The sequence below is a fragment of the Schistocerca nitens genome, chromosome 3, assembly GCF_023898315.1.
Source record: "Schistocerca nitens isolate TAMUIC-IGC-003100 chromosome 3, iqSchNite1.1, whole genome shotgun sequence".
Lineage (NCBI taxonomy): Eukaryota > Metazoa > Arthropoda > Insecta > Orthoptera > Acrididae > Schistocerca > Schistocerca nitens.
Window position 1 is genome coordinate 750,522,345 of NC_064616.1, and position 21,582 is coordinate 750,543,926.

Below are 21,582 nucleotides of genomic sequence, written 5' to 3' on the forward strand. Positions count from 1 at the left end.
GATACAGCCGCGGTCTTTCCACCATTCCACAGTAATTTTCCTCTAAAGGCGCATCTTCCAATCCACTATACGAGAACGTTTTCACTTCTACCGCTTCTTGTTTTTTTTTTTTTTTTTTTTTTTTACGTAGATCTTTCAATATTCCAGTTGTCTGAATTAAAACTTAGGTGAAATTTCCCACTCCTGTGGGGGTGATTCAAAAGTCATGTCCCATAGGACAAAGTCTACATTGGTGATTCAGTACTCTTGATCCATAGGACAAAGTTGTAATTAGTGGAGATTGAGAAAATACAAAGAGACGAACGCATACTGCAGGTGTGCTTTAATCGCACAAACGAAATGTTATATCATAGGCCAATGACGAACTGAAACTGAACAGTACAATGCAACTACCATCTCCGGTCAGTTGTTCGCACGTACCTCTAATGCAGGAGGTATTCAAACTCATTGACATTTCGGCTGGGACGTTCCTCTCGTTATAGTTTTCACTATCTCCACTAATAGCGAATTTGTCCTACGGGGCCGCGCGGGATTAGTCGAGCGGTCTGAGGCGCTGTAGTCATGGACTGTGCGGCTGGTCCCGGCGGAGGTTCGAGTCCTCCCTCCGGCATGGGTGTGTGTGTTTGTCCTTAGGATATTTTAGGTTAAGTAATGTGTAAGCTTAGGGACTGATGACCTTAGCAGTTAAGTCCCATAAGATTTCACACACATTTGAACATTTTTTTGTCCTACGGGACATGACTTTTGAATCACCCTGTATAGAAAAGGGGTCCTAATCCCTTAGTGTTTTCCAAATCCCGTCATACGTCTCCAGATATCGGCTGAGTAGACCCTAGTACCACTTCCACAGTCGACTAAGCTGCCCCTGGTCTTGGTATTCAAGTGAAGGTGCTGTCTTTCAAAATTATGAAGTTGTTTTGAAACGTAGCTTTGAGCAGAAGCTCATTTATGCGGCCCATTCTACAACTTCCCCAGACAGCACCATGAACGTTGAAATTACCGATGGTAACTCGTGAATATATGATGTTATCCATTAGACCGTAAAAACCATGCTTACTGCAGACAACATTCGGTGCCCGATATACTACCAGAACATACATTACACTATTAAATATGCTTCAGGGAGACCACAACCAGACTCAAATAATTTAAAAAGAACTGTATATTATTTACACGACTGGTTTCGAGTCAATATGCACATCTTCAGATGGCTACCATTGTTTGTTTACAATTCCTTCTGTTACTGTACTGTATAAAAAATTTTATGTACTTCGGGCCACTTTGTTTGTTGTGTAGGAGCAGGCTACAAGCTACCGGCGATACTGACATCGTATTAAAACAAGTTTTGTCTTCCGAAGTTGGGCATAATGGCCCGAAACCGTTCATAACCATACATTTTTAAAGTATTTATGGCCGGTTGCGGTCCACCTCAACAATATTTCATCCAATGACAGCGACGGAGTTCAGTAAGATGTAGTGTAGATAAAAAAAATTGCTATTGTATTTCCTTTTCGTGTGCTAATGGCTAATGGCACATACCTCCAATGGATAATTTCCTGCGTTTATGAGTCTATCGTTACACTGCATTTCATTATTTATTATGCAGATAACTTCACCAAATTCATGTTTTTCATTTCAACGAATTGTATTACATTATTGCTCACAGATGCTATTCTCGACGTAACTGAGCTTCTGCCAACCTCACAGTAACCAGTTTACATTATTTTTAATAATGACTTGGGCATCCCTTGTTAGAACAACATTGTGAATGTTCCAGTTAACTTAAATTTTAAATTGCTCAGTAACTGTTGTGTTCCAGGCTTAAAGAAACGCTTCTCATTCAATCTCACAATACGATTCTTCAGTTCTTTCAAGATTAGTGATAGCAGGCATGCACATGTCACATAATATACCAATACGCCTTGGAATTGCAAATGACGTCATTGACCCCGTATGAATCTTGAGCAACTGAAGTGGCAGGAGTCGGGAAACGTAGCACAAATCGCTAGGAACTTGGGACACTGGTTGTGCCCTCTGATTTTGTGTTGGCAAAAGTTAGACCGTTGCCTCCCGTTGACTGTGTACTGCTGTGGCGGGTCGGCTGGATTGCTCGACCAGGCAGCATTGACTGCTCAGCCGGTGGTGGCGTTTTGCACCTACTCTTGCCACTGTCTTCCACATGTTCCTCTATTTGCTGATTCTGCCGAGAACTTCCTCATTTCTTTTCTTATCACTCCACTTATTTTTACATCCTTCTGTAACGTTACATCTCAAACGCTTCAATTCTCTTCTTTTCCGGATTTTCCACAGCACACGATACACACCCATGCAAAGATGTGCTCCAAACGTACATTTTCATAAATTTCTTCCTCAACTTAAGGCCAATGTTTGATACTAGTAGAGTACTTTTGGGCAGGAATGCCCTCTTTTGCTGTGCTGGTTGCTCTTTAAGTCCTCCTTGCTTCCTCATAACGTGCTCTTTTGCTTCCAAAGTAGCAGAATTCATTCGCTCCTTGTAATTGTGTGCTTGCACCTTATAAACTCAGGGTATTCCCTACCCGTGGTCTGATAGGATCCTTCACCGTTAGAACATTCATTATTTCCCTCAAAGTTGCATTTGTTAGCTTGTGCTGAACGGCACATTTTACATAGCGCACACCACCGCGACACTGATCTTGGGTATGTCTCTAGCGGAGGAAGCTACAACCCCATATCATATTCTGAACATACAGTTATACAGTGCAGATCGCACTGATAATGTACACAGATGTCGGAAAGACAACTCTCCAACTAATCAACAGACGGTCTTAATGAACGAGAGTAGTTTGGTAATGGCCTTTCGCAAGGCTTTCGATATGACACCGTTTCGACGGTCTGAAGGTTGATATCACTGCTTATTAATTCAGTTTCTCGTGTGGCTTTACGAAGCTGGGTCGATCTCATTCCAGACTTATCAGCCACAGAAAAATCTGACGTGATTATTCTATCGTATCGTGTAAATGACGTCAGTATGTAGGCTTTCTCTGCGAATTTCATTGATGAAATCTTCTCGGATTAGCAGGCGAATCGTGGCGTCGTATTGTCGCAATGTTTCGACGAGTTTCCTAATCACCATCTTCAAGCGATGTCAAAGACGCGAGTAGATTTCATCAACAACATCAGCATGCTTTCTACATGTTCCTACCGAGCTCTGATGTTCTACTATCCATGTTCACAAAGTCTGTAACACACGATTTTCCTGAGCAGTTGTGAAGCGCTGCAGTGGACTTCTCTGCAGGAATAATTTTATTGAATAGGACATTGTTATAACAAGTGTGTTACTAGATATTTGATGTGGTGAAAACACCATTTGTTGACTTTGTTAGTCACCAGTACAATCTTCATGTGGTTAGGTGCGATAATCACTTTAGAAATGTGCACATGCACCTAACAGTGCCTTTTACGTGCTACGCTAGGGATGTGTCCGATTTTGGGCGGGACTTTGGCAGGTGGCATATAGGTTTTAGCCGAATTTGACCTGGTAGCGGCGGCCTCGGAAAGTAGTCTATTGTAAGAAAATCGTCATGTCATTTAGCACTTCGTATTCTCGTGTCAGTAGCATCTGCACACAGAACTGCGCAGAAACTGAAACTGAAACCTCACAAAGTGACGGAATTCCATCAACTGACAAATTCAGGTACTTTAGTCCGTTGTCAATAATGCGACTGGCTATTGCAGTTTGTGCATGACTGAGGGGCTGACTCTAAAATGCTCTTTTTTCTGATGAAGATCTACATCTACATCATATTACGCAAGCCATCTAATGGTGTGTGGCGGAGGATACTTCTGTTACCACAAACTGATTTCCCGCCACTATGTTCCCAGTCGCGAATGGCGCGTGGAAAAGTGATTGTCGGTAAGCCTCTGTAGTGGCTCTAATTTCTCGAATTTTCTCGTTGTGGTGATTGTGCGAGATCTGTGTGGGAGGAAGTGATATGACTTCAGATTCTTCCCAGAAGATGTTCTCTCGAAATTTCAGTAATAAACTCCCTTTGACGCACAACGCCTCTCTTGTAAGGACTGCCAATGGAGTTTGTTGAGCATCTCGGTAAAGCTCTCGCGCCAACTAAACGATCCCTTTACGAAACGCGCCACTCTTCGTTGGATCTTCTCTACCTCTTCTATCAGTCCACCCTGGTAACCATCCCATATTGATGAGCAATACTCAAGATTCGGTAGAGCAGGCGCCTTATACGCCATTGCCTTCGTTGATGAAGATTCTTCCTGTGTATCTCAGTCTGGAGTTTATTTATCCTACTATTTGTTTTTTGTGGTCATTCTATTTAATGTCGCTCTGGATAGTTACTCCTAGATATTTTACTATAGATACTGTTTCCAGTAGTTTCTCATCAACCGTGTAGTTGTACAGTAGTGGCTTTCTTTTCCTATGTATCTGTAATATGTTACATTTATTTACGTTCAGGTTCAGCTGTCAAAGCCTGCGTCATTCATCCCTCCTCTGCAGGTCATTCTGAAAATCAATATTGTCTTCTGGCGTTGCTCGTTTCCTACATACAATCGCATAATCTGCGAACATTATTGAAGAGCATCCGACGCGTTCTACCAAGCTATTTATATACATTGTAAACAGTAAGGGTCCTACCACACTTACCTGAGTTAATCCGGAAATTTCCTTTACATCTGTCCATTTTGTTACGTTAAGGGCGACGTGTTGAGCTCTCTCTGAAGGAAGTCTTGAATCCAGTCCCAAAGCTGGTCCGATACTCAATAAACTCGTATTTCTTTCGCTAAACGGCAATGCGAGACGATGGGTAATGCCTTTTTGAAGTCAAGAAACACAGCATCAACCTTAGCGCCGTTGTCTATAGCGCTATGGATCTCGTGGAGGGACAGAGCGAGCTGAGTTTCGCAAGATCTCTGTTAATCATATCCATGTTGGTTTTTATAGACGAGATTCGCTTTCTCCAAAAACGTCATAATTCATTACTATAAAACATATTCCATTACTCTACAACAGATTGACGTCAACGATAGAGGTCTATAATTGCGTGCATCTGTCCTGCGGCTCTACTTGAAAACGGAAATGATTACGCTTTTTCCAGTCGCTAGGTAGCCATCGTTGCTCCAGTGATATATGATAAACTGATGCTACAAGGAGAGAAAGTTCTTTCGCATACTCTTTTTTAGAATCTAATACGTACCTCATCTGGTCCTGAAGCCTTTCCACTACTAAGTGACTGTAGTTGCTTTTCTGTTCTGCGACCGGTTATCTCAGTATCTGCCATTTCGACGTTCAGATGGTGATTGACAGGAGGGACTGTGTTACGATTTACGCGATGAAACTATTTCGGAAGACCGAATTCAGAATTTCGGCACTCTCCCTCTTATCTTCTGTTTCGGTGCCAGTATGGTCTTTGAGAGAATGAATATAATAAGTTCGAACCGCTTACTGATTTTATATAAGACCAAAACTTCTTAGGGTTTTTACTCAAATCGGCTCACAAAATTTTACTTCATAGGCACTGAACGATTCTCTCATTGCTCTCTTTTCGGTCATTTTCACTTCGTTCAACTTTTGTTTGTCAGCTAGGTTTTGACTTCTCATGAATCTGAGACGAAGCATGGTTGTGTTAATCAGTGTTAGTGAACTCGCAGAACAATACACGATGGAGTTCTAAAAAGCGTATTCAGTTACGTTAAGAGTCTCTGCGTTGTATAAAACGGGACGGTGGTGTGCAATTCGTGACAATAAGTATAGAAGCGACTGATTTAGAAAAAAAGGAATCTCATATTTCATTCTGAGACTTCTCTAGAAAGTGCTAAAATGGTTGTATACAGGAATCACGACTGGTTGCGGAATACTGCTCGAGTGTGTAGAGCCCAATACAAGACAGCCCGAAAAAAAGAGACTGAAGGAATATAAGTACTGCTATCGTTCTCTTCTCAGCACTCTTTTCGAAAGAACCACCATCAACACCAACAACCCAACAACTGCAGCAAAACTGACTTTTTTCAGTTTATCTTTGTCATTCTGCTTCGTTCTATTGATAAGGGGCGTTTGCAAATGTCTCTATCGGTATGAAATACGTGTGTAAATCAATATAACGACTTAGTTGGCAACTCTCATAGCAACAGCTACTATACCAGAACATCGGCATTTCCGCGTGATACTCAACGAAAGTATGGACCACGACATACCTCGCAGAAAAATATGTAAACCTGTGAACCGAAACAGAAAACGTTGACCAGAACCTAGTGTGGTAGAAAAAACTATCCACAGTCGTCGACGTGATTTCTCCCTTATTATGTTTTTCTAAACAAACACTTGCAGTCCGAGGTATTCCTGGATATCGAGTTTCTCCGTTCTTTTTGTTGCTCATAGAAACGCTTAGAAATCTGAATAGTAATGGAAGATACGTTTCGAGCTGTCCATTCGAGCTGAAGAATACGCTTTCTGCGCTGACCTAGTCTTCTTTGCCGCGTGCTGTTAGCGACAGTCTTACAAAGGGATCGCTCCCACTCATCATCACGGATTCTTCCAAATTTATCGTATACGCAGGACCTGGGCAGAAATGAAAGTGACGGATAGGGAGATCCAGATGGCCAAACGTTTAGAAGACGATATCAGTTTTGATGCGGGTCGTGCGAGTCATGAGCCATTTATGTTAGCGTAGTTTCCAGACAGTGGTTGGATCAGCTGTAAGAATAAAGAACGGTGATCCGAGAATCGCGGAAACTTTTTCTTTTTATTTTAAATTTTTACTTCACTTACATTGCAAATAAACTGAAAAAATGCGCAATATAGCGTATCTGTTCAAATTTGCATAAAAGGCATGAAAAGGAAAGGAAAATGAAAAATTAGGATTGCAAATAATTTCCTAGAAAGGTTTGTAGTTCCAGTTTTCACGAGGATTTTGAAAATAACTTTCCAAGTAGAGATTTTAATTAAAGCGTACAGAACTTCGTATTCTGTACCGTTAGCTTAATTTTTATCTGCGAGCAGCCCTCGGCAGCTGAACACGAACAGTAGGTTGCCCTGTTTTTATGATGAATATCTCCCCAGCTCTTGAAAATCATCAACCGTAAAATAATAAAAGAATCTAATTTTACATACGAAATTCATGTACCTTCCTGGAAATTTATTTTCAATCCCAAATTTTCCTTCGCCTAGGCTTTTCGTTCCTGTAACGAAAACATTAATAAACGCAATAACTGAGGATTATTTCAGTTCATTTGCGGTATAAGTAAAGTAAAAACTTAAAATTACCGATCACAAGTCTTTCTGCTGCTCCAACCGCCGCGTGTCAACTACGCAAACATAAATGGCTCATACCTCTCCCGACTCAGGCCAAAAACGCATTTTCTTCTAAACTCTTGGCCATCTGGAGCTCCCTCTTCTGTTACTTTCATTTCTGTCCAAGCCCTGCAAAAACCATCAATTTGGCAGCGATCGCTGTCTAGACTTCATGCAGCAGTTTCAAAGCCTTGTTTTCAGGACGTGATGAAGATGACTAGGTTATTTGTAGAAACAATCAATCCGACTGTACATTCGATAAAGTATCTTCTACCAGTAGCGCTGAGAAAGTTTCATAAAAGACTAAGTAAGACAGTTTGTCTGCAAATTACCGTTTGAAGGGCGGCTCATGAAAAATTAGTCACTTGTTAGTTAGGAGGATGATTCGAATGTAATGACATGATATGCGATGTTTTACTGGAGATAACACGCATCTTTAGCCGAGGTCGTTAACGCTCGCCTATATACTGGCGTTCGGGACGTTCAGCTAGGAGGCAGCCAATTCGAACAATACTGACGGAAGAAATTTTCGTCGCTTATATTTGGCCTACAAGGGGAGGAGAGATGGCGGCGGTGAGTTGGTGATCACCTGACTTTACACCAAGACCCTGCATTAAATTCCAAACTTCTCCGCAGGCTATCATGGAGTGAGATCATGTGACACTGTTAATAGTGATCCGTCCGTCCGCATGACGGCTTCCTTGGTGCTGCTCAGGAGAGTTTCACCCTCTGCATTATCTCAGTATTATAAAACGTAAACATGGAAACATACTATACACGTTGCTTCACAGTGCTTGCATTAAACTTGTAGGCGTGATAGATCATGTCATGAGAAACAGCTTTTGTTAGAGACAAAATGTTCGCTAAAGCTTTCCGGCGACGTTAGGTATCCTTTCGTATTGGTTATGCCCTGAGAGGTGGCGGGGTGTAGGCAGTCTGTGGCGTACATATACCTCGTGTGTTGCCTATAAAATTCAGTCACCTGATCAGTGTGAAAGGGGTACGCCCAGCAAAATTAAATTTCCTGATTCGCATCTGACGTACCTTTCTTCGCTTAGAGATACTCATTCATAAGGTTTTCCTGTCGAAGATCGCTCTATCAGTCTGCTGGTGTAGGTAGTATGCAGCACACCAGGTTAATAGCTCCTGGCAGACCGGTGAAATCTCGTCGTCCAAGGGCCGGCGAATACTAAAGGACGCCGGCCGAAGTGGCCGTGCGGTTAAAGGCGCTGCAGTCTGGAACCGCAAGACCGCTACGGTCGCAGGTTCGAATCCTGCCTCGGGCATGGATGTTTGTGATGTCCTTAGATTAGTTAGGTTTAACTAGTTCTAAGTTATAGGGGACTAATGACCTCAGCAGTTGAGTCCCATAGTGCTCAGAGCCATTTGAACCATTTTTACTAAAGGACGTCTACCATTGGTCGGAGGTGTCAGCGAACATATTGTCTCTAGCAAAAGTTGCTTCCATGAAGTGATCTGTCACCGCTAGAATCTTGATGCAAAGACATTAAAATGCCTTGTATACACATCCAATACAGCAACCTACACTTAACAGATACAATTAAGACGCAACTCACACACCACGAGGTAAGTGGCCGTGGTACACGGAGGAAGAAAATCCTCTCCGATTAGGCGGCTGCTATCCTCCGGGTAATTTCAGCCAATAATGCTATATGACTCTTTCGTTCACAGTGGACGTACGAGGGGCAGTCAAATGAAAACCGAACACCAGCCACAACCGGATCATCGAACAGTTCCATTCAAAAGTAACTACCACAAGCGTTAAGACATTTATTTCACTAGCAGACTAGACAACCAATTCTTGTTTCGTAAAGCGCGATCGGCCGCCGACGGATCCGCAGCTGCATCCACTCTTGCATTTCCTTTTCCGCCTGAAACCGACATCCACGCATGACTTTCTTCAGGTCACTAAAGATGTGAAAATCACACGGTGAAAGATCCGGGCTGTACGGAGGATGTTGCGGTATTTCCCAATCATATCGCTGAAGGGTGGCCTTCGTCCGATTGACATTGTGGGACGGGAGTTCTCGTGCAACACGATGATTCCACCCGACAGCATTCCGATTGCCTGAGGGCAAACGGAAAACCAACAGTCGAAAAATTAAGCATCGCCCCCGCAGAAGAAATCTAAAGCTGTTCACACCAGTTCTTCGACTGCAGGGGCCTTCTCTTCGTCGAATTCCTCGAACGTGGAACCACAATCAATGCGCAGCGCTATGAAGACAATTCTGAGAAACTGCGCTGCCATTACGCTTCAGCGATTTGCTTAGGAAACACCGCAACATTCTCCGTACAGCACGGATCTTTTACCGTGTGATTTTTACATCTTTGGCGACCTGAAGGACATGCGTGGACGTCCGTTTCAATCGGACGAGGGAGTGCAAGAGAGGGTGCGCTTGTGAATTCGACAGCGGCCGACCAAGTTCTAGTAAACAGGGATTGATCGTCTCGTCTCCCAGTGGGATAAATGTGTTAAGGCGTGTGATGATTATTTTTGAATGGAATCATTCCATGGCCCCGTTGCGGCGGGTATCGGTTTTCATTCGACTACCCCTTATACATGGTATAGCCCTCTTCCAACATGTACTACTGGCCATTAAAATTGCTACACCAAGAAGAAATGCAGATGAGAAAGGGATATTCACTAGACAGATATATTATACTAGAACTGATATGTGATTACATTTTCACGCAATTTGGGTGCATAGATTCTGAGAAATCAGTACCCAGAACAACCACCTCTGGCCGTAACAACGGCCTTGATACGCCTAGGCATTAAGTCAAACAGAGCTTGGATGTCGTGTACAGGTACAGCTGCCCATGCAGCTTCAACACGATACCACAGTTCATCACGAGTAGAGACTGGCATATTGTGACGAGCCAGTTGCTCGGCTACCATTGACCAGACGTTTTCAATTGGTGAGAGATCTGGAGAATGTGCTGGCCAGGGTAGCAGTCGAACATTTTCTGTATCCAGAAAGACCCGTACAGGACCTGCAACATTCTGTCGTGCACTATACTGCTGAAATGTAGGATTTCGCAGGGATCGAATGAACGGTAGAGCCACGGGTCGTAACACATCTGAAATGAAACTTCCACTGTTCAAAGTGCCGTCAATGCGAACAAGAGGTGACCGAGACGTGTAACCAGTGGCATCCCATACCATCACGCCGGGTGATACGCCAGTATGGCGATGACGAATACACGCTTCCAATGTGCGTTTACTGTGATGTCGCCAAACACGGATGCGACCATCATGATGCTGTAAGCAGAACCTGGATTCATCCGAAAAAATGACGTTTTGCCATTCGTGAACCCAGGTTCGTCGTTGAGTACACCAGGTCAAGTGCTCCTGTCTGTGATGCAGCGTCATAGGTAACCGCAGCCGTGGTCTCCGAGCTGATAGTCCATGCTGCTGCGAACGTCGTCGAACAGTTCGTGCAGATGGTTGTTGTCATGCAAACGTCCCCATCTGCTGACTCAGGGATCGAGACGTGGCTGCACTATCCGTTAGATCCATGCGGATAAGATGCCTGTCATCTCGACTGCTAGTGACACGAGGCCGTTGGGATCCAGCACGGCGTTCCGTATTACCATCCTGAATCCACCGATTCCATGTTCTGCTAACAGTCATTGGATCTCGACCAACGCGAGCAGCAATGTCGCGATACGATAAACCGCAATCGCGATAGGCTACAATCCGACCTTTATCGAAGTCGGAAACGTGATGGTACGCATTTCTCCTCCTTACACGTGGCATCACAACAACGTTTCACCAGGCAACGCCGGTCAACTGCTGTTTATGTATGAAAAATCGGTTGGAAACTTTCCTCATGTCAGCACGTTGTAGGTGTCGCCACCGGCGCCAACGTTGTGTGAATGCTCTGAGAAGCTAATCATTTGCATATCACAGCATCTTCTTCCTGTCGGTTAAATTTCGCGTCCGTAGCACGTCATGTTCGTGGCGTAGCAATTTTTATGACCAGTAATGTATCAGCTATATACAGGGGGAGTCAGTAACTATTGCCACCTAGAATAACTCCGAAAGTATGATAGTAGCTGAAAAGTTTGTGGGACAAATGTTGCATGGGAAAAAGGGTGCCATCATATGATGTCGCTCAGAGATATGAAGATCAACTTTTTTTTTTAATGGGATGTTATAGTTTGGTACTTATTTTCTAATAGCGGCACGTTTGATGGATACGCTGTATTCGGCGAATATTTACTATTTGCACGATATAGGAGAGAGAATTGGCAGAGCATGTGCTTCGATAATTGCCGATGTGATAAGGAATACCACTCAATGCATGATAAGAAGATTGCAGCACTGCATTGATACCAACGGTCATCACTTCGAACACCTTCTGTAAATGGACGTTCATGCCACCTTTGTGACCTTCGTTGACTTTCAAAGACCTTACTGTTGCAAATCATTGGATTCGTTTCGATAGCCGCTATCAGAAAAAAAGTAACAAACTACAGCATCCCATTGAAAAGAAAACAAAGTTGACCTTTATATCTCTGAAGCGACCCCACCTAGCAACAAGGAACCAACATCATACGATGGCTCCCGTTGTCCCATGCTACATTTGTCCCACAAACTTTTCAGCTACTATCATACTTTCGGAGTTATTCTAGGTGGCAATAGTTAGTGACTCACCTTGTATATACTTCTACTGATGTTCTCAAAAGCAGTAGGCACCGTTGTCAATAATAAGTATCGTGGCATCGGCTATTAAAAATCAGAGAGAAGCACCGAAATCGGAAACTGAATAGACCTCAATGGGGAAGCCAGTAGCTAAGAGGGTCTGAGTGCGACCCAATGGTTTAGTGGAGACCTACGTCTAACAACACAGTAAGTATACTTGCACTTCCTAGTGTAATCAACATTCATCAATTACAGAGCTGCGCTGATGTCTGTCTCGCCACATGGTCGCATCATTCCAAATCGTATACAATTACTGACAGTCTTCCCACATTATACCCTTCTCTAACACAGGGTAGTGGTACGAAGGCATGCTGAAAAGTAATGCCTCCGAATTTTTTATGTGGTAACTCTTAAAGCTGTACAAAGGTTATTAAAATTCTACTTCTTTACTTTCCAAGTCTACATGTTTTCAGTCCTCTGCGGCTACACGGCTCCGAATTGTAGAGTTTAGCATGGCTGTTTGTAACGTAATTATGCCAGTGCGTGTGAAACAGCGGGCTGTAATCGGGTTCCCAATTCTAATAGTTCGTCCACACTTGGAGCACCCTTTCCTTCATCATGACAATATCAGACCACACACGAGAGGTGCGATATCTGCAAGAATCCGACGTCTTGGGTTTACCGTCATCGATCATCCTCCATACAGCTCCGAGTTAGCCCCATTCGATTTTCATCTGTTTACAAAACTTAAACAACACCTTCGAGAACTTCGCTTTGATAGTGATGAAGAGGTGCAAGCTGAGTTGAGGTTGTGGCTCCTTCAACGAAGTCAAACGTTCTACAGTGACGGTATCAACAAACTGGTGTCTCGGGAGAAACGTGTTCGTCGCCAGGGTGACTATGTTGAGAAATGAATATGTAGACATGAAGAATAAGGATGTAGAATGTAATAACCTTTGTTTTATTTAAAAAAGCCTTAAAATATTTCAGATAAAAAATTCGGAGGCATTACTTTTCAACACGCCCTTGTAATATCTTTGAGTGGGGTTATGGTGGTATATACGGGGTGTTAAAAAAGTATTTCATATTTTTAGAGGTGATAGTATGGAGAAAAACAAGCAAAATATGTGAAGTAAACATGTGCTCTAAAATGCGCTTGTTCGTATTCGCTGCTCTGCAACACATCTCTTCTACTACTAGTCCTTTGCTATTACGTACGAGCTACAGAATGCAGTAAGCAAATGAGAACACATTATTCTGTTACTGTGAAACATCGGAGCTTCGAATATAATCTACTTGCTATTACATACGACCAGCACTTGTGAGCCAAAGCTAAGGAGGTGGTAAATGTGTTGACCATCACAGAAAAGCGTGCTTCAGTCCTCTGTCTTAGGAAATCACTCACTCTCTGAAAAACTCCAGAGTAGTCACATATGAGGTGGCTGGCACTGATGATGCGTTCCTTTAGTGTCTGTAAATCATTAATGGAGCTTGCGTACACCGAAGATTTTAATGTCCCCCACAAGCAAGACTCCAAAGGATTAAGATAGGGGGACGAGTTGGCCAACGTGAGAGCCTCCCCGATCAGTCTATTGTTCAATGATTGCCTGTGTGAAGTGTCCTCGGACATTTGGGTGAAAATGTGCTGGTGCTCCATAATGCACGAACCACATTTCCAGCAGTTGTTGGAATGATACCTCCTCTATCAGGACAGACAAGTCGTTTGGCAGGAACTGAAGATACCTCGCACCAGTCAGCCTGTTTGGACGTATGTTGTGTCCTATTAGTCTATAACCAATAATTACTCCACTCACATTAACTGAAAATCGGCGCTGATGTCATGCTACATCAACTGCGTGTGGATTTGCATCAGCTCACACATGCTGGTTATGAAAATTGACAATTTTATCTAGTGTGAAACAAGCCTCGTCTGAGAACAGTATCTTTGTTGCGAAAAGTGGATCTTCACCACATCTTTGTAACAGCCACTGGGAGAATTGCCTTCTGGTAGGCTGATATTGTGGCGGAACGCTGGCAGATGTTTACTGCATGCTCAAAAATGGCTCTGAGCACTATGCGACTTAACTTCTGAGGTCATCAGTAGCCTAGAACTTAGAACTAATTAAGCCTAACTAACCTAAGGACATCACACACATCCATGCCCGAGGCAGGATTCGAACCTGCGACCGTAGCGGTCGCTGGGTTCCAGACTGTAGCGCCTAGAACCGCACGGCCACTCCGGCCGGCTACTGCATGCTGTAACCACAGAAAATAACTGAGGAATGTGTCCCCATTGCCGGCCGCGGTGGTCTAGCGGTTCTAGGCGCTCAGTCCGGAACCGCGCGGCTGCTACGGTCGCAGTTTCGAATCCTGCCTCGGGCATGGATGTGTGTGATGTCCTTAGGTTAGTTAGGTTTAAGTAGTTCTAAGTTCTAGGGGACTGATGACCACAGATGTTAAGTCCCATAGTGCTCAGAACCATTTGAACCATTTGTCCCCATTTGTTTATTGCAGCCGGCCGGTGTGGCCGTGCGGTTCTAGACGCTTCAGTCTGGAACCGCGCGACCGCTACGGTCGCAGGTTCGAATCCTGCCTCGGGCATGGATGTGTGTGATGTCCTTAGGTTAGTTAGGTTTAAGTAGTTCTAAGTTCTAGGGGACTGATGACCATAGATGTTAAGTCCCATAGTGCTCAGAGCCATTTTTTTGTTTATTGCATTCTGCCGGTCCTTCGTAATAGCAAAGAACTTGTACAAGAAGATAGGTGATTCGCGGTAGCTATTAAGGTATGCATTTTAGAACCCATGTTTACTGGACATTTTTGCCTCGTTTTGGTCCATACTTCCTCCTCTAAAAATATGGAATACTTTTTTTAACACACTGTATATGTACTTGTATTGTGATGACCTTCTCGGAAACAGAAGGTACGGTTGCCGTGAATCAGTGCTGTAGCATCGTCTTCTGGCAGTTTGAGAGGATGAGCGGAAGTGGCAGCTGAATAATTCATAAAGGAGAAGCCGAGAGACGAGAAGGTCAGTGCGACCCAATAGGTCAACGACAACCTGCGTCTGACAAAACAGTCAACATACTTGCAGTTTCTGGTGTAACGACTCGACTCCCACTCTGGAGGGCGACGTTTCAAGTACATCTATATCAACATCCACATATATACGACAACATACTCCATAAACCACCTAACGGTGCGTGGCGGAGGATAATTCTGGTACTGCTAACTGATTCCTCCTTCCGTGTTCCATTCGTGAATGGCGGTTGGGAAGAATGATTGTCAGTGAGCCTCCGTATTGGCTTTAATTTCTCGAATTTTTTCGTCGTGATCATTACGCGAGACGTGTGTGGGAGGAAGTAAAATGCTGTCAGACTCTTACTGGAAAGTGCTCTCTCGCAATTTCAGTAGAAAACCTCTCCGTGATACCCAACGCCTCTCTTGTAACGACTGCCAATGGAGTTTGTTGAGCAGCTCGGTAATGCTCCCGCGTCAACTAAAAGATCCCGTGACGAAACGCGCCGCTCATCGTTGGATCTTGTCTGCCTCTTCTACCATTCCTAACTGGTAAGCTTCTCATATTGATGACCAATACTTAGGAATCAGAGGAACAAGCGCCTTCGTGGATGAGTTACATTTCGTTAAGATTCACATCCCTGTCCGGCCATCTGGATTTAGGTTTTCCGTGATTTCCCTAAATCACTGAAGGCAAATGCCGGATTCGTTCCTTCGAAAGGGCACTGCCGATTTAATTCCCATCATCAACCACAGTGCTGCGCCTATGTCTGTCGCTCCACAGGATTACATCGTTCCGAATAGTGTACAATTACTGACAGTCTTGACATTTTACACTGTTCACAAACACAGGGTAATGGTAAGGTTACTGGGTGAGATTATTATGGCCTACCGGTATTTATGACGACATTACGGTGTTTGTTACCTTAAACTTTAGACAAAAAAAAATAACGATAGATTGGTGACACGTGTAACTACACGTGACACATGCCCACGCACGAAAGAAGCCAATAAGACGTGCTGAAGCGATATATGGTGACAGCAAGAGAATGACAGCCTTAAGCAAGGACTTAGACTTCAGGTGGACCGTGAATTGCGTCGTTTCCAGCTAAAATAAAGCCCATTTACTTGCACCCTTACAACGGCGATTCACTTTCTTAAATGACTAAAGTAGCTAATGGGTCAGTCTCGTGCGCCAGAGCACGTAGAGACGCAAAAGCTGCCACCTATAGAGAAGTACAGAAGCAGTAGACGTGAACCGCCGCTAGTAAGAGCGTTGTGAGAGGGCGATTGGTGCGTGGTAGCGCCTTACCTGCGATGAGGCTCATGGCGCCAGCCAAGCGACATAGCGGCAGCGGACCCACTGCCGTCGATACGCCGGCACACGCCGACCCACGCCGCCGCCGCCGCCGCCGCTGCCGCCGCACCTGCGCACTGCTCGCCGCCTCCACAGCCTCATTAACGTCTCGTAATTACATGTCTACGCGTATCGATCACCAGGTTGACAGCTTACAAGAGGCTGCCGTTAACATCGCTTTTGTGAGGTTGTCAACGACATTGGCGTGTCGTTTTGGGACGTTGATAAATCTCTTCTTACTCCTCGAAACGATCCTTCGTCTTCGCTTTAGTTTTAAAATCTGGTTTTGTGTAAATTCCCGTTGTAATTTAATGATACAAGGGGCAGTCAAATGAAAACAGGACAGATGGGAAAAGAGTAAGTAAACTGTCAATTATTTCGGAAGTAATCGTCGTAACTGTTAATATGTTATCCCACGGTGAAAGATGCCGGTCAGTGTCTTCATGGAAAAATATTTGCGCTTACCTACGAAAAAATGACTGTACCCAGGCGTACATCTCTACGACTGCAGCAAATCGACGGCCACGAATGTCTTATTTCGCGGCTTCAAAAGTATGCAAATCGCATGGGGAGTGATCGGGATTGCATGGAGGATGTGTAAGGACTCTCTAGTGAAACTTCTGCAGCATAGTGGAAACAAGATGCCAACAAAAAGCTCGCCCATAAGCGGCCAAGGCTGTTTCGAGTACGCAGCAAAAGTTTCGCTGGAAAGCCCTTACACATCCTCCATGCAGTCCTGATTTCTCCCCATGCAATTTCCGTACTTCCGTGAAGAAAGACATTCGTGCCGGCGATTTGCTTCGGACAAACAGACGCACGCGTAGGTACAACCACGGTTTCGTATGCAACCGCACACATTTTTCCATGAAGGCATTGACCGTCTTGTTCATAGTGGGATATATGTATTAACATTTATGGCGATTACTTTTGAAATAATAAACAGTTTTCTTACTTTTTCCACATCTGTCTCGTTTTCATTTGAGGGCCCTTATACTACACTACTGGCCATTAAAATTGCTACACGAAGAAGAAATGCAGATCATAAATGGGTATTCATTGGACAAATATATTATACTAGGACTGACATGTCATTACATTTTCACGCAAATTTGGGTGCATAGATCCTGACAAATCAGTACCCACAACCACCTCTGGCCGTAATAACGGCCTTGATACGCTTGGGCATTGAGTCAAAAAGAGCTTCGATGGCGTGTGCAGGTACAGCTGCCCATGCAGCTTCAACACGATACCACAGTTCATCAAGAGCAGTGATTGGCGTATTGTGACGAGCCAGTTGCTCGGCCACCATTGACCAGACGTTTTCACTTGGTGAGAGATCTGGAGAATGTGCTGGCCAGGGTAGCAGTCGAACATTTTCTGTATCCAGAAAGGCCCATACAGGACCAGCAACATGCGGTCGTGCATTATCCTGCTGAAATGTAGGGTTTCGCAGGGATCAAATGAAGGGTAGAGCCACGGGTCGTAACACATCTGAAATGTAACGTCTACTGTTCAAAGTGACGTCAATACGAACAAGAGGTGACCGAGACGTGTAAACAATGGCACCTCATACCATCACGCCAGGTGATACGCCAGTATGGCGATGACGAATATACGGTTCCAATGTGCGTTCACCGCGATGTCGCCAAACACGGATGCGACCATCATGATTCTGTAAACAGAACCTGGATTCATCCGCAAAAATGACGTTTTGCCATTCGTGCACCCAGGTTCGTCGTTGAGTACACCATTGCAGGCGCTCTTGTCTGTGATGCAGCGTCAAGAGTAACTGCAGCCATGGTCTCCGAGCTGATAGTCCATGCTGCTGCAATCGTCGTCGAACTGTTCGTGCAGATGGTTGTTGTCTTGGCAAACGTCCCCATATATTGACTCAGGGACCGAGACGTGGGTGCACGATCCGTTACAGCCATGCGTATGCCTGTCATCTCGACTGCTAGTGCTACGAGGCCGTTGGGATCCAGCACGGCGTTCCGTATTACCCTCCTGAACCCACCGATTCCATATTCTGCTAACAGTCATTGGATCTCGACCAACGTGAGCAGCAATGTCGCGATACGATAAACCGCAATCGCGATAAGCTACAATACGACTTTTATCAAATTCGGAAACGTGATGGTACGCATTTCTCCTGCTTTGACGAGGCATCACAAAAACGTTTCGCCAGGCAACGCCGGTCAACTGCAGTTTGTGTATGAGAAATCGGTTGGAAACTTTCCTCATGTCAGCACGTTGTAGGTGTCGCCACCGGCGCCAACGTTGTGTGAATGCTCTGTAAAGCTAATCATTTGCATATCACAGCATCTTCTTCCTGTCGGTTAAATTTCGCATCTGTAGCATGTCATCTTCGTGGTGTAGCAATTTTAATGGCCAGTAGTGTATTTCTAATGGTCTTACTCGCTGGTGTGCGTCTTCTTGGGCTTGTTTTCACGAGCCCGTCGTGTCTGTAGTTTTTTATCTTTCGGTGCCCTGCTTTGAGTTAATTTCAGTATGGGCTAAATGCGGCATAGACACTTATTTGAGAGCTGGCATTTATAGCGTCAGCTAATATTATGCTGAAGCCCCTTTATCTTTTTTAAATTACATTTGAACTTATCCTGTTTCGGCTTATATAAACATCCTGTTTGCAGCCTTCTAATACACCATAGTAAACTGTGCATACGATCAACGATACCTAGCGGCCAAACCTCCTTAACTGCTTGTACTGCAGCTGTAAGCACAATGTGCCAACGACGGCCCTGCATCACGGGGCATCAATGTTCATCCCAGTGTTATCATGGTTTTATATTTTGTGACAATGCCAATCATTGCTAAAAAAATTTATTCTCTTGTTTTGCTAAGTTTAAGGAGACAAGTATGTTACTTGTTATATGCCTCTCAGGTCATGTCGATCAACGCTACTACTTACACTGTTGTAACTTATCATAATACTTTTACTCATAAATACGCCAATTGTTTCTTTCTTAAATCAATCTGATGATGATCGTAACGATCGAAACCGGCTATTAAATTTAATGTACAAATTTGCGCTCAAAGAATGTTTTGGTTTCCACGTACTGTTAAACACTGGATCACTGTTACCTTCAAGATGATCTTGTCACCCCTCACTAAAGTCGGGAAATTTGCTGTTCACCTCGAACAGCCATAGTTCATTTTGTAATAAACGCTTGTCATACACAACATTTAAGATTATAAGTATTGGCCATCGCTGGCCACTACTTTCTCCGATATTTCGGGCAATACACGAACGCCGCGGCGGAAAATCTGATCGCATTTTGAGGAAATACAAGAATCGATTCAGTTTAGCACTTGCTCATATGACCGGAAGTGCTGATCAGACAGGCCGTGTGCCATTGGTCTGAAAAGGTGGTAGTCAGGTTGAGCGATGTTTGGAGGATACGGGGGGGGGGGGGGGGAGGGGGGGAATAGGACTTCTCATTTCAACGTTTCCAAGTATATTTTGGCGGGATTTGCAACATGAAATCGAGCATTGTCATGCTACAAACTCACTTTTCATGTCAATCTTTGTACAGCAGCCTTTTGTCTTTCAGTGCTCGACTCTGTAGCATCAACTGCTTTCGATAAGGATCTCCTGTGATTGTTTCCATCGGTTTCAGTAGCTTCGAAAACCTTTTTTCTTCCACCACTATCCCAGTCTTTGACGTCAAAATCACCGTTATTGAAGAGCTGAATCCAATCTCTGCAGGTTCTTTCACTAAGAGGTGCCTCACCATAGATATTGCCCAACATTTTATGAGCATAAGCTGCAGATTCTCTTCATCATAAAGCAGAAAATTAAAACTACCCGGAAATAACGAGAATTGGGCTCGTAAGCTGACTTATTCAACAGACATTAATTTAATGATGCAATGACAAATCGACTAATATTTTGATGGCGTTATGTTTACAATTACCTGAGCTTATTTTATGATACTTACGACGTACCACCTGCACCACCACTTGCCCCTACTGCCATCTGTTTGCAGAACGGCGGAAGCAAAGTTGTAAACCTAATACGTTGTTAAGCTGAAGGCTGTCGGAAGCCAGAAAGAGCATTCCAAGATAGGAAATCAGAGACACAATGCGGAGAGCAGGCAGAAGTGTTACCTTTTAGGTAAATAAATGTAAATGTCGCGTGACAAGGGTCTCCCGTTGGGTAGACCGTTCGCCGGGTGCAAGTCTTTCGATTTGACGACACTTCGGCGACTTGCTCGTCGATGGGGATGAAACGATGATGATTCGGACAACACAACGCCCAGTCCCTGAGCGGAGAAAATCTTACGACCCAGCCGGGAATCAAACCCGGGCCCTTAGGATTGACCTTCCGTCGCGCTGACCACTCAGCCACAGGGGGCGGACACCGTTTAGGTGACCAGCTGTAAATAGTAACGACAGAAGCCTGGCCCAGGGTATAGGTTTCACTTCAGAGAATTGACTGATAACTTCATTCACTACCTAGAAGCTGTTTTAAGAGGGGCAGGACGTCAAACGGGCCGACTTGGAACAGAATAGGCATCACAGGACATTTTAATTTCCAGTGTCTATTCTTTTGCAAATAAATTCATAAAACTTTGCCAGCATGACCAGGAAGGATTCAGGATTCACACTCATTGCAGTGGAAGTTCGAAAACATAGCAAAAAAATTTTTTTTGCGTGTGAAAGTTCATCATTTTTTCACTTACTAATGGCAGCATTTGTTGCTATAGGTACACTTTTCTTCATAAGTTAGAGAGATTCTTCGATGAATTTTGCACAGCATACATACCATACTAACAGGTGTATGAAACTCTAGAATTTATTTAATTTATGAAAAAACGAATGAGCTGTTATATTTTAAACTTCATGATTAGAAAAAACACTAATTTTATAGTTATTTACCTCAATTTTTACCACAGTTTTTAGTAGATTTGGAGAATTATAGAGTTTCATACACCTTTACGTATGGTTTGTATGCTGTGCAAAATTCATCGAAGGATCTCTCTTACTTATGAAGAAAAGTGTACCTATAGCAACAAATGCTGCCATTAATAAGTGAAAAAAATGATGAAATTTCACATGTAAAAACATTATTTCGTTATTATTTTCGAAGTCCCACTGCTAAGAGTGTGAATTCTGAATCCTTCCTGGTCATGCTGACAAAGTTTTATGAATTTATTTGTAAAAGTATAGACAGTGTAAATTAAAATGTTCTGTGGTGCCTCTCCTGCTCCAAGTCGGCCCGTTTGA

At 43.8% G+C, this 21,582-nt stretch overlaps 1 protein-coding gene across 2 annotated transcripts in view; it reads right to left on the minus strand.

Moving 5' to 3' along the window:
* The window catches only part of LOC126248750 (uncharacterized), a 405,014-nt gene that overhangs the window by 151,045 nt on the left and 232,387 nt on the right, over positions 1-21,582 (minus strand). The window contains exon 1 of one of the 2 annotated variants that reach the window (XM_049950086.1): positions 16,294-16,331. The exons of the other annotated variant lie outside the window; for it this stretch is intronic. Coding sequence (XP_049806043.1) covers positions 16,294-16,309 — 16 coding nt within the window. The 5' untranslated portion in view covers positions 16,310-16,331. Of the gene's footprint in view, positions 1-16,293; positions 16,332-21,582 lie in introns of those variants that run through there. 2 annotated transcript variants of the gene reach the window in all.